Source organism: Drosophila suzukii, chromosome X (assembly GCF_043229965.1).
Source record: "Drosophila suzukii chromosome X, CBGP_Dsuzu_IsoJpt1.0, whole genome shotgun sequence".
NCBI lineage: Eukaryota > Metazoa > Arthropoda > Insecta > Diptera > Drosophilidae > Drosophila > Drosophila suzukii.
In genome coordinates this window covers 14,900,155-14,912,431 of record NC_092084.1, presented here as the reverse complement: position 1 = coordinate 14,912,431, position 12,277 = coordinate 14,900,155, and the positions used below count along the sequence as shown (strand labels likewise).

The following is a 12,277-nucleotide window of genomic DNA, read 5'->3' as shown; positions in this document are numbered from 1 at the left end:
GGAATGAATCCATAATGAAATATTATGTATTAAATGCACGAATAATCAAATGCAATGGTTCAATAAATTTCAAAAATCATATGAAAATGTGAAAACGTTTTCGTTTCAAGTTTAAATGCAAACCCATTAGGGATATAAGAAAAAAAAAGTCAATTGATAAAATTAGTGGCTTATTGGGCATGGTTTGGGCACGGAGCTCTGGACCATCCTAATAAGCTTATCGAGGCAACGCTTTTCCTGATAAACGCGGAAGCGATTTGTAACAAAGGTGCGGAGGTCGTTGCCCTCACTATCGTACACATTTCGAACGAAGATGGTCTCATGGATGGTGGCCTGCACAACAGCAAAGAACTTGCGGCTCCGTCTATTTTGGGTCCTGCTGAAGAACTGGTTGCGCACCACATTGCGCGCATCCTCCGGCCAAATGCGATCGAGGGTTCCTGGCTCAAGGCCAGTGATCCTCACTTCCATCGCTTCCCTCGGTCGATCCTGTAAAGGTTTAAAGATACAATCAGATACAGTTCTAATATGTAAACTATATTACTTGAAGTATGATTACACTTACTATAAGGATAAAGTAAGTTGTAGTATATGATATTACCTATGATCTATTAATTAAAAGCATATTCTTTTATTATTTAGTATACTTATAATATTGTTTAAGATCAACCTGGGATGAAATACAATATGACATAGAGAGAGTCTAATAAGTTCGGTATATTTTAAGACAATCAGTCGAACTAGTAAAAGATATTGCTTAGGATCTATAAATAATAAGCAAATTCACTTATAATCAAACATGATGAAGTTTAAGGTTGTGTATATATTACTTAGGATGCAGTAAAAACTGTATTATTTCATATTAAGATAGGTTATATATCATTCTACAATAGGATATAAATAGACATGATTCATAATGATTATAATTTAATATTTTAATGGCTTAGGATATTATATTGGTTACCTTAAACATCTTTTCGCAGATGTACACTTGACTAGCGTTGTAAATGAGGATTTCAATGGACGTGTCCAACAGTTGCACCGAGACCTTGCTATTATCCACGTCCACTATGACCACCCGCTCGTATCGGTTAAGGTTCTTGACCACCGCCCTCTCCCCAGGCACAGGATTCGGGTGCCTGCGTCGGTTCTCCTCCAGTTCGTAGTGCCGCTGCACTTGCTGGCCCAGATTGGTCATCGGAGCTTTGAGGTAGTGAGCCATCGTGGGGAATTGATCGCTCAGACGCACCGATATATTGGCTGGGCTGTTGCACTGGAGAACACATTAAAAGTGAGTAAGAAAATTTGTTTTACACATGCTTTTTTGGTTAGAATCATACACAAAATACTTACACCTAGGACCGTAAACCGAATCTCGCCCTCGGTGGGATAGTGATCCGGTGGTAGGACCTCCGGCCGCCACAACAGATGGCGGTACCTGCAGGTATACCTCAGGCAATCCCCATAAGCGGTCAACTGGCGACAGAGCTTGAGCATAGCCGTATTAAGCGGTTCCGCCAGGCGATGCTGGGCTACGATGTCGAGCAAACGGGTGGGCCTTGGTAGCCCATGCTCCAGCAGAAAGTTGGAAATCAGCCAGATGCTATCCACATCGGTTTCCCGGGCGAAGACCACGGATTGACCGCGTTCCCCTTGTGGAATCGCCATGTAATTACCGTAGAACAGGCTGAAGCGGTTCTTAAAACGCATCCAACTAGTGTCCCAGCTGTAATGGATGAGCAGCGTTATGGAACCACACCTCAGTTTCGACACCACATCATCTGTGACCAGGAGCAGACAGGCCGGGGATTTCCGCCGCCATTGATTGACTTGGGCGTAGTTCGCCTCCGAGATGCAGATCTGCACGTCCATCCCCATCTTGCCCAGCTTTTGGCGAATATGGAGAACTTCGGATGCGGTTGAGCAGACCACAACCGTGCGCTCGTCGGTGCGATTCGTGTCCCTGATCACAGCCACCAAGTGCTTGATCTTCTGCTCCTCCGGCACTATCCTAGTGTCCAGCTCAACGCCGCCATAGATGCTGGCCTCCAAGGCGTCATCGAAGAGGATGAGGACATCGGGCATCAGCGGCAGGATGCGCTGCACCATCAAATCATTCAGCCAATTTCGCCCGGACACAAAGAGTTGGCACTTATTCTGGGCAAAGTCGAACATTTCGGGCAACCTTTTGAGCACCTTCATTGTGACATCCGGCAATAAGCGCACCATGTCATTCAAGTTATCCAGGGCTATAAACTTCACCGCTCGGACATCGAAAATGGGCGACTTCTTGGAGTGATGCGACAGCAGTTGGAGCAGCATGTGCACGCTGGTCAGCAGGATTCCAACGGGCTGACTGAGCCGGCAGGCGATGTCCGCCACATTGTCCTTGTCCCAGCAGGTGACCACACCCTCCAGGGCCACCTCATTGTCCAGCGAGCGGAGGAGCGAGTCAATCCAGCGGCCAATCTGATTGCCCTGCGATTGATTGGAGCACACAAAGATGCTGGTGGGTCCATGGCCATCCACTGGACGGCGTTGCAGCTCCTTGTGGCTCCGCTGGCAGAAAGTGGGCAGATAGCACCAGGTCTTGCCGGTCTGCAAGTTGCCCACAACGATCACGGGCTTCCCCGAGGAGACATGAGGCCAGGCGAATCTCTGGACGGCCTTGGCCCTTGACTTGTCCACACCCAGCTGGTGTATGGCATTCCTGGTGGTGTTGCTTATGCCCGACAGTCCGCCCAGATCGTAGCACGGAGCGACCAGATGGCGACTCCAGGCCAGAACGCCATAATTATAGGCAGTCGTTCCCCCTGCAGAAAGGGCACCCTCCGAGGGATCGACAGGAGAGTCCTCCACAGTTTGGTACGAATCCAGGGAATTGGTATCATCAATGCCACAGAGATCAGGAAGCAGCTCCAGGGAGGGGGACTCTCCAATGGGGGCAATGGGAGGAGGAGGTACAGGCTCGAAGTCTTGGGGAGCACTTTGAAGTCTACATGCCATCAACAAGCTCTGTAACTCAACTTCCGAAGCCTCCGTTGGATATTTGGTACTTAACACTGAAAGGTCTTCTGCCGGAGAGTATTGTGGAGGAGATTCACCTTTTGAAGGACTACATCGTGGAAGCATTATAGACATATTTTCATCTACTTTAAAAGAATTTGGTTCCTGATCAAACTTAGGGGTTCCTGTATTTTGGGACTCAACGTAGCCCAGTTTTAAAAACTTTTCCATAAAGTCGTCTACCTTTGAGGATGATTGATTCTTATTATCATTTAGTTGGATATCATCCAAAGATTTTGGGATTCTCTCGAGCGCTACAGGAGAATTGAAGTCTTTTATACCAGAGATCGGACCGGATGGATAAAATACAGATTTAGCAAAGGCCTCCATCTGCGCTTTACCGTCTTTTGAGGATTTAAATATTTCGATTTCCTTTTCACCTAGGTTCTGAAGATATTTGGGGTCATTCTTGACCACTGGTTTTATATCACTGAAGGACTTGTTTTGTGGAGGTAGTTGCAGATCCGGGACAGATTTACCCTCCATTTTAGGAATACCATTTACGTCGTTCTTTGGGGTTTCCCCCATTTCTGCCTGTGCATTATTTCCAGAAATCTTATTTTCCTCGCTTTGAGCAGTTATAACCAACATCTCGGCTTTCATTTCCGACTTACTAAACCACTCCAAACGTTCCTCAAACTTTTTCAACGGCGGCAGCGTTGTATGGATCACGAAATTTACCTCAAACCCCTCAAGAAAGTTGAGCATGGTATCACAAAGAATCAGAGCTTGGTGGATGTACTGGAAGTAGGATACAATAAACTTGTCATTAATTATAAGTGACCAAGAAAAGTCAAAACCTTTTAATAGAAAAATGATTAACTTTAACTTTTTTCATTTTTTTTAGGGTTGCTGCTTACAATTTTTACTTTTTTTATTTGATATGCAAGCGTTTATATACAACAGCCATTTTGTGGCCATATGAGTGTTTATGAATTGGATTTTTAACCCAAACTTACCCCTTTTGACCAGAGGTGCAGCACTTGGTGGGCCATTGGGTCATCCGCCTCCAGGAGAATAGTGTTCACATCACGACCGGCGAGCTCCGATTTCAGATGCTCGGCCTCGGAGTTTTGCTGACAAATCAAAACAATTCTGCATGTGTTCGGGTCTTTTCCTCTGATCGTTTGCGCTAAAAAGTCGAAGGAGGCTTCTCCGAGTTTCGGACTGGCGTACGTGAAAGTGGTTCCCTGGTGCTCCACCGTAAAGCTGGGAACCTTGAGATCTTCAAATGGCTTCATTGCTGCACTTTCTACTCCGGGTAATCACTTTTAATAAAATAAACAAATCCCAAGTTTAATGGGGTTTTGATGGAAAAAAACTTGAAAGAGCACGTCCCACTTGGGAGTTTCGAACAAACTGAAATAATTTGGAGACCAGCGTTTGAAGTTTGACTACTTATCGATGCCACTTATCGATAACATTCCCTATTTATAAAAAGCTTTATGGTAATGTAATACCCTGTAATAAAGTAAAAATTGTATAATTTTTGGATTGCCCTCAAATATAGTTATTAAATTTAGATTTTTGCCTTTTGTTAGTCATGAATGAACTTTTCCTGAAAACTATAAATATTGAAGGTCTTCCCTTTCATTTCTGTACACAATCCTTTTGAAGATTTCAGTTTGGACCTTAAAATAAACATTTGTATAAAATTTCATGTGCTCTCACTTTGTTGTAAAATTGATTTTCTTGTGCACAAACGATTTTTAACTATTAAATAAAAAACAAATACTTTTTAAAATTGTTTCAGAACTTAGATTTTGCCTTCAAAATTTGTTAATTACATATGTAACAGAGCTTAAATATCTTTCGTTACCTTTGTATTATAGCTTTTTTCTCGCTAGAAACCGCTCACTGTTTTCCCGCCAACCCTCTGGCAACGCTTTACCAAAACTTTCGACGTCACAAGCTGTATTTTCGTGCGCCACCTCGCCAACTTGCGGCCACCTTGCGCTGCATGAAATTCGCGAAAGTTCACGTTCCATTAGGCCAATTATCCTAGTAATTAATTAATCCTAGCTAAGTTAAGCAACCGCCATGCTGGACAACGACGCCAGCAACAACAACAACTGCAACCCACAAAAGCTGCCTCTGGGCGACCTGAAGCTAGCGCTTTCTGGACAGGATGGGGTGCGCAGACATGTTCCGGCACTGGTAGGTGGTCATCCTGGTTTTCAGGCGATGAATTAATGTGTGTACATTGGCAGGACGAGCACTGGGTGCGCCGCGAAAAGCCCTTTGGCAGCTACATTTGCCTGATTGGCTCCTACGGCCATCTGAAAACCGGAGCAGCACTGGAAGAGTGGACCTTTGCGGCAAACAATTGCCGCCAGGACATGGAGTTCCTGCTGAGCCTGAGTCAGCACGAGTGAGTGTGGCAGTCCGATCCGTTTTCCCCTCATTGTACTAACAATACTCCTATGTAATCTCCGCCAGATTCTGGTCCTATATGGTCTACGAGGAGTCGGCCATGGCGGCCATTGTCACATTTCTGCAGCGTGCCAATCCGTACTACAGACAAACAGAGGCCAGCCAGGACAAGGAGTTGGAGCAGGCCAACCTGCTGTACGGGCAGCTCCTCGATCTCGTCGTGCGTTTGGTGATGCGACTGTGCACCGGAAAGGAGTCGGATTCGGAGTGGATCAGCCCCCAGCAGCACAGCAGCCTTTTGTACAGCAACTACCTGATCTCTGTGCCAATGCTCTTTGATCTGCTCATTGCCGTGGGCGACGCGGAACCCTCGAATGTGGAACTGCTGCGCGAGATTTTCGAGAAAGTGCTGCGCCTGCAGCCGGAGTACCGAAAGGATCTGAAGGAGGCGTTGGCCTTCTACGAGAGCGCCTTCCTCAGCATGCAGATTCAGGTGGAGAACGAGGGCTGCGAGGGCGCCGGCGGCGGGGCGCCTTTGGACGCGGACTTGGAGACGCCCTACGACGATGTGGTGCTTTTCGCCATGGACTGCGCCTACACGCTGCGCCTGCTTCTGCTCCTGTGCCCCGAGCTGGTGGAGACCATCGAACAACTGCGTTTGGGTCAAAGGTGCGCTGCGTTTTGAAAGCTCTAGTATTTAGTATTTTGCGAGATTCTATTAGCCATCTCTTTCTCTTTCGCAGCATTGCCAATTTCTATGACATGACCGTGCCCATGTTGTACAAGAACACCTATATGGTTAACCCGGGGGCCTGCTCCCTGCGTTGGCTGAACGAGACGCGCCAGCAGTTCCTCTTCGTCATCCGTCGCATTGTCAGCCTGCAAATGGAGACGGGTCGGGGCCAGCAGCTGGTGGAACTGCTGCAGGAGTGCCTATCCGCCCAGACCTTTGTGGTGGACTACCAGCGACAGTTTCCCCTAGAGAACGATATGGAGTTGCTGCTCCAACGTTGCCCGAATATGTGAGTTATCTATTTTATTTAAAAGCCAATCTGTGTTATTAGTCATCTTTGCATCGCCAGCAAAAACTACAAGGTGGAATTTGTGATAGCCGGCTACCAGAAGGCCCTGAGTAGCTGCCCCGGCGGCATAATGGCCGACGACATGGTCAGCAACCTGGACACCGAGGAGGAGGACGAATACGAGGACGAGGACTCCTCGCGCACATCTCCACAGTCGTCTACGACGGCCAACGGAGCCACCAGGGACATCGACTTGGAGGTGACCGCCGTGCTGGACGTGCTGCCCGATCTAGGCACGGGATTTATCCGGCGCCTGCTTACCCGCTACGAGAATAGCGAGCAGGCGATTGCCGCCATACTGGACGACAATCTGCCACCGGATCTGGCGCAGATGGATCGCCAGGAGGTATTTGTGCCCCCCGATCCGCAGGACAAGCTGCAACGCCAAACGGGCGTGCGCCACTTCAATGTCCATGATGGCGATCGCTACGACGTGCTGACGCGGGATCAGCCGGAGTGCATCATAAAGCAGGGCAAGGGCTTGCCCGGAGCGCCGCGCAATGCGGAGCAGCTGCTCGATGACAAGAGTGATGTGAAGCAACTGAAGGAGCGCTACCAGCAGTACGCCATGGTCGAGGAGACCCCGCTAGAGAGTGGCGAGTATGATGATGAGTACGACGACAGCTACGAGGCTTTGAACGAGGGTCAGGCGCCACCAGTGAGCCTGCTGCGGGCCAGACTGCAGGGCGCCGCCTCAAATTCCGCCTACGAGGCACAGGATCAGGTGGAGGACGACGACGAGGAGAGCTCAAACAGCGGATCGGATACGGAGACGGCCAAACGTAACAACAAGGACTTTTGTGAAAATCCAGAGGTGATACGCGCCCGCTACCAGCAACGCCAGATGGCCAAGTACGGCCAGAGAAGTGGAGGAGGAGGAGGAGGTGGCGGAGGTGGCGGAGGCGGAGGAGGTTCTGGACAGCAGTCCAACCCCTCTGTCGTGGGAGCACCCAAGGGGCAGGGACAGTCCCAGCAAACCCAACGCAACCGTGGGCAGAAGGAGGCCCACAAATCCTCGCGTGCCAATCACAATCGCAAGGCGGGAGCGGCCTTCAAGCGCAGCAAGGGAATGATGGGTTAGCCTGGGCCCAAGAAATCCTTTTGGAAGATTTAAAAATAAATGTATTTATACTTGGTATATTTAGAAAATCCATGTTGACTTTACTTTGGTAAGCGTTGAATTTAAACTAGACTACAGAAACTGAAAAACGAGAGGATATATTTTTTTTGTATAGAACGGAAACTTACCAACCTAAACACTCTGTATATTCCGTTAAATTAGACCATGAACCAGCTAAGTTAAAGCTCTGTTTATTTTGTTTAAAAAAAATCTTTAGTTTCTATTAAAATATAATAAGTATGTCACAGTGTTTCTCTTTAGCCGCCTGCATTCTTGTGAGGGTCCCAAGTTGGAATTCATTCGCCATAAAATAGTTTGTGAATTGGTAGTTAACATAAAGTATATAAACTAATTAAAACGTAACAAAGGTGTTGCGCTCTAGCCCGTCGGAGCGTTCATCTTATTGTACTCTTCGTTAAGCAGTCTCATCTTCGAGCTGTGCGTGCTGCCGCCCTCCTCGCCCAGCTTCATGTAGTTTTCGCGGACGAAGGACTTGAAGGGGGTTATCGTGAAATCCGGCCGGGTGCCGTGACAGATGTCGTCCTTGCGACATAGCTTCACGCCCACCTCGAATTGGCAGTGGTGGCAGCGCAGCCGATCCCTCTCGAATTCGATCCTGCCGTACGAGCAGCGGGAGCACATGGTGCAGGTATACTTGAAGGTGGCCTGGCAGTCCTCGATCACCGGAAGCTCCGGCATCGCGCTCTTTGCCTGGTAGACCCTAAGGAATGAAGGATACATGTGAGTGAAAGACGATAATGACATATAAGCAATGATGTGGGTAACTAATCTACAATAACCCCTAAAGGAAGACCCCTTTAGGTATCTGAATATTTATATATAGTGCATCCAAGATCTGGATCTCACCATCTGCGGCAATTGTCGCCGTGTCCCGTCTCCCTGTTGAAAACGAAGGCCGCCGCATGACACATCTCATGGAGCAGCGGCTTGATGAGCATGCCCGGCTGAGTGATGTTCTCCCACAGCAGAATGCGAGCAGTGCGCCTTCCGGAGGCGGCGATTTCCAGTTCGCTTTTGCAGTACGTGGTCATGCCGCGCTTCCAAACGATTGGCGCTATCAAACCGCAGTGGAAGATGGCGTGATTGAACATATTAAACAAGACTTTGGCCAGTGCAACTTTGCAGTCATTGAAATTTTTCTCCCTATAGGTCATCGCGAGCGGATGACACATGTTGATCGAGGTCCTCGCTGAAAGGCAGAGGCTAAGTAAGCAGACTGAAACCCTGGAACACACACACAACTCACGGTTGAGCGACTCGACGAATCTGTAGAAGAGCGGATGCTGCTCCAGGCAGGCAATACTGCTCTTGTGTCGGCGGCAGATGAGGGCAACTTGTTTCCGGCTCGGAAGATCGCTCAGGTCGATGGGCTCCTTGAGGAAATCCGGCGTTTGCTCCTCGTACGAATTGGCATTGGCCTGCAACACCATGTCATCGAACACCTTCGTCTGGCGCTCCTCCAGGGTTGGGCGACGTCGATGCGATAAGTTCAGGCTTGACCAGGTGGGGGTCGGTGTTCTGGGAGACTGAGTAAGGCGCTTGGGTGACGGAGTAATAAGGCCTGTGGCCGAGGAACGGGATAAATCCAACAAACGACTGACCGATATGTCATTCTCATTCTCTTCCGGTAACTCCGGATCAAGGTTAGTCGCTGGATTGTACAGCCTGCGACGTGACGCCATCAAACCCAAAAACTTATGCACCTGCGTCTTGAGTTCCCCATCATCCTCGAGGACGATATTGGCCTTTGGCTCGTCCCTGACAATGGCGACTTGCTCGCCCAATTCGAGATAGACAATCGGCGGCACTGCCTCCGGCGAGGAGTGGCTTTCATCGGTGCTGCAGACACTGCTGCTGCTATTCCCCAGGCTGCGCCGCTTGCACGCATGCCACTTGGGCTGGACGAATTCGAGAGCCTGCTGGTATTCCTCGTCGTCGGTCTCCAGCGACTGATCATCGGAGTCCTCCTCGCCATCGTCCTTCGACTGCGAGGATGAGTAGTCGAACTCGTTGTTCATGCGCAGCACAACTGCACGACCGCTGCGCGTCACCACCGAGCGATTCGAGGGGGTGGCCATCTCCTCCAGATCGCAATGAACTGCGTAATGACAATACAAAAAAAAATTAGTTTTAGGAAAACGAAGTAAGGAGCAGTTTGTTAAGTTTTTATTATTAGTGGAACTAAGACATTCTAAGACATTTGCGTCATTTATTAAATTTAAGTATAAGGATTCCCAAAGTCTATGTTATATTTTTTAAACTATTATTAAATCTAATATTATCATATGTTACCTTAATTATTGCTACAGAGATTCTTGGTTGGACCTTCAGTACTTACTGCACTTCAGTTGTCCTCTTAAGATATTTAAACATATTGGAGATTTCTACATCGCATGTTCTACTAATAAATATATTTGTGATGATTTAAATTTGTTAAAATCACATCTTATTTAACTGAGAATGCCACCTAATATCGACAATAACATGGAATCTGAACATTGTAAATGTAATATTTCCTAAAATAAATAAACTTTTCACTTTTAACAAATTTAAATATGTAAATAAATCAGGCACCGTAAATAAAAGTTATTAATGGTTTTTACTTTAAAATACCTACTGCGAATTTTAATTGTAAACGTTAAATATAACGTTTTTTTATCTTGCTGACAAAGCATAAAACCATCAGTCAATTTGGAAAACAAACGACTATATTAACGCTTGACTAATTCCCGCCTAATTGGTTTAAAAAGTCCCAGTAGGCCTTTTAAAAAAAACCCTCTTATTTACGGTGTCTGAAATAAAGATAAAGTTTTCTTACAAGTTGAAAGAGCACTCGCATTAGGAAGAAGTACTTTTTTCAGCTCTCAAAACCTTTCAGTCTTACTATACCAGGAGATAATGCTGTATTTTCACAGACGTAATTCGTGTCCAATTCATCAACTCACGTTTCTTACATGCCGGATCATTGTCATTATGATCCGAAGACTTTCTCTTCCTCATTGTGGCGACGTCAGTGGAGGCACTAGCACTAGGACCTAAGAATTACGACCCACGAATAGTTATTTTAATAGTATTCTCTAAAGAAACAATTTCAAGCGGACTCCTCAACGGTCCGATGTTGTGTAAGATTATTCAAAATAGCCAACAACTATATAATAGGATATGAATCATAACTACAAATACTACTATACAGCTTGAATGGCAAGCGAAACAAATGGTTTGAGCATTGAGATACTAAGTATTCACCAAGAGCATCATCGTTCTGTGTTTTCTTCATCTCCATCTCACATTTCTTAGTCTCAAAATGACTGTCATCATGATCTAGGGTGAACTTAATTATTGATGAAGTATTCTTTACAGAAAAGATATAAGGTGGAACCCATTTAGGTCCCTTCGGACACAATTCCACGCAACAAGATTACCCTTTTAAAGGTCAATAGTTTAAAGTTTACACATTCAAAGCAATGGAATTGCTAGATCTTAACATATAAAGGAAATTCTTTCGAAACGCGGATTGAAGTTGGAGCCTCTCAAGATACGGTTCCCCACCTAACCACTCACATTTCTTGATCTCAAGATCATGTTCCGCGGGATCCGGGGAGTGTCGCTTCAATGTGAACTTCGGCGTGTCCATGTCGCCGGCACCAGGACCTAGGGCAATCGGAATGGGAATGTGCATGTTAGGATTGACCTGGCCTAGTTGCTTTGACGCCGGGCACTCACGGCTGGTGTCCGAATCCAGTGAACAGTGCCCAAACTCGCAGTCTGTGGTCTCCTCAATGGTTATGGGCTCCTCGGAGGTGCTGTGATGCTGGGACGAGTGGAGGCAGCTGACCAACGACTCATTGGACACTCCAGATGACACCAAATAAACGCTGCTGCCGCTGGTGATGTCGGCGTCCACAAATGAAAAACTGTCGTTGGGGTCCGTCTGGATTTCAGTTTGGGGCACCTTGCACGGCGACTTCAAATGAACTAGTTGGGATCGGGTTGTACTGACCGGGCTGACAGATGGGTCACTGCCTGCCGGGTCCTTATTCTCGTCCCCCAGGCTGCAGTCCATGAGCAGATCCGCCAGACTGTTGTCCGGATTCCCAGACATTTTCTCGAACAAATAACAATATTGTTATTAATAATAGTATAAATGAATCGATTGGCTTCTGCCGCTAACAAGCAACCAAAAGTCGCCGGGCCTCCAGTGTTGGGAAACGGCAGGAAGTGATCTATAGCGGGTAAATTAAAAGCCATTATCGCCAGTTTGCATCAGCCTTAACCATTTCTGTCTACAAAATGTCACGCTTTTAAGGTTTTCACTCACAAGTTGCAATGAAAATGGTACTTTAATATAGTACTAACATTAGAGAAAAAGTTTTCAGGCAAGTCGTTTATATAAAAATGCAGCTGGTATCAGTCAATTCAATAAAAAATGGTTAAATTCAATGGAAATCATATTAATGAAACCTTATATACGACCTTATAAAAGCAATGTGCATGCGGCAAATGTGTATTGAAACAAACCGATAGTTCAATTTCTTCGTTTAAAAAAATGGTGTATGTGGATTTGTAAATTGAGAAAACTATCTATTTTTTTCAATAAGTTTAATTTCTGACTATA

The 12,277-nt window shown here is 46.5% G+C and overlaps 3 protein-coding genes across 4 annotated transcripts; 1 reads left to right on the top strand and 2 right to left on the bottom strand.

Annotated features, from left to right (window-relative positions):
* Positions 1-13: 13 nt before the first annotated feature.
* fs(1)Yb (female sterile (1) Yb) lies at positions 14-4,362 on the bottom strand. Its single transcript, XM_017087031.4, has 4 exons — positions 4,026-4,362; positions 1,354-3,807; positions 965-1,273; positions 14-489 (listed from the first exon to the last, which is right to left on the bottom strand). Exons 1-4 carry the CDS (start codon positions 4,305-4,307, stop codon positions 163-165), a joined length of 3,372 nt encoding a protein of 1,123 aa, XP_016942520.2. The 5' UTR covers positions 4,308-4,362; the 3' UTR covers positions 14-162.
* A 623-nt stretch (positions 4,363-4,985) lies between these two features.
* Positions 4,986-7,881, top strand: LOC108019149 (activating signal cointegrator 1 complex subunit 2). The gene is made up of 5 exons (XM_017086898.4): positions 4,986-5,223; positions 5,277-5,437; positions 5,506-6,108; positions 6,183-6,461; positions 6,522-7,881. Exons 1-5 carry the CDS (start codon positions 5,107-5,109, stop codon positions 7,600-7,602), a joined length of 2,241 nt encoding a protein of 746 aa, XP_016942387.2. The 5' UTR covers positions 4,986-5,106; the 3' UTR covers positions 7,603-7,881.
* Positions 7,817-11,864, bottom strand: LOC108019150 (uncharacterized). Of its 2 annotated transcripts, XM_017086899.4 has the most exons (6): positions 11,386-11,864; positions 11,224-11,313; positions 10,608-10,697; positions 8,909-9,760; positions 8,509-8,851; positions 7,817-8,362 (listed from the first exon to the last, which is right to left on the bottom strand). In XM_017086899.4, exons 1-6 carry the CDS (start codon positions 11,762-11,764, stop codon positions 8,020-8,022), a joined length of 2,097 nt encoding a protein of 698 aa, XP_016942388.2. In that variant the 5' UTR covers positions 11,765-11,864; the 3' UTR covers positions 7,817-8,019. The 2 variants fall into 2 exon arrangements, with proteins under 2 accessions (XP_016942388.2, XP_016942389.2); XM_017086900.4 differs by lacking the exon at positions 10,608-10,697 and having other exon boundaries at positions 11,386-11,862.
* Positions 11,865-12,277: the final 413 nt, after the last annotated feature.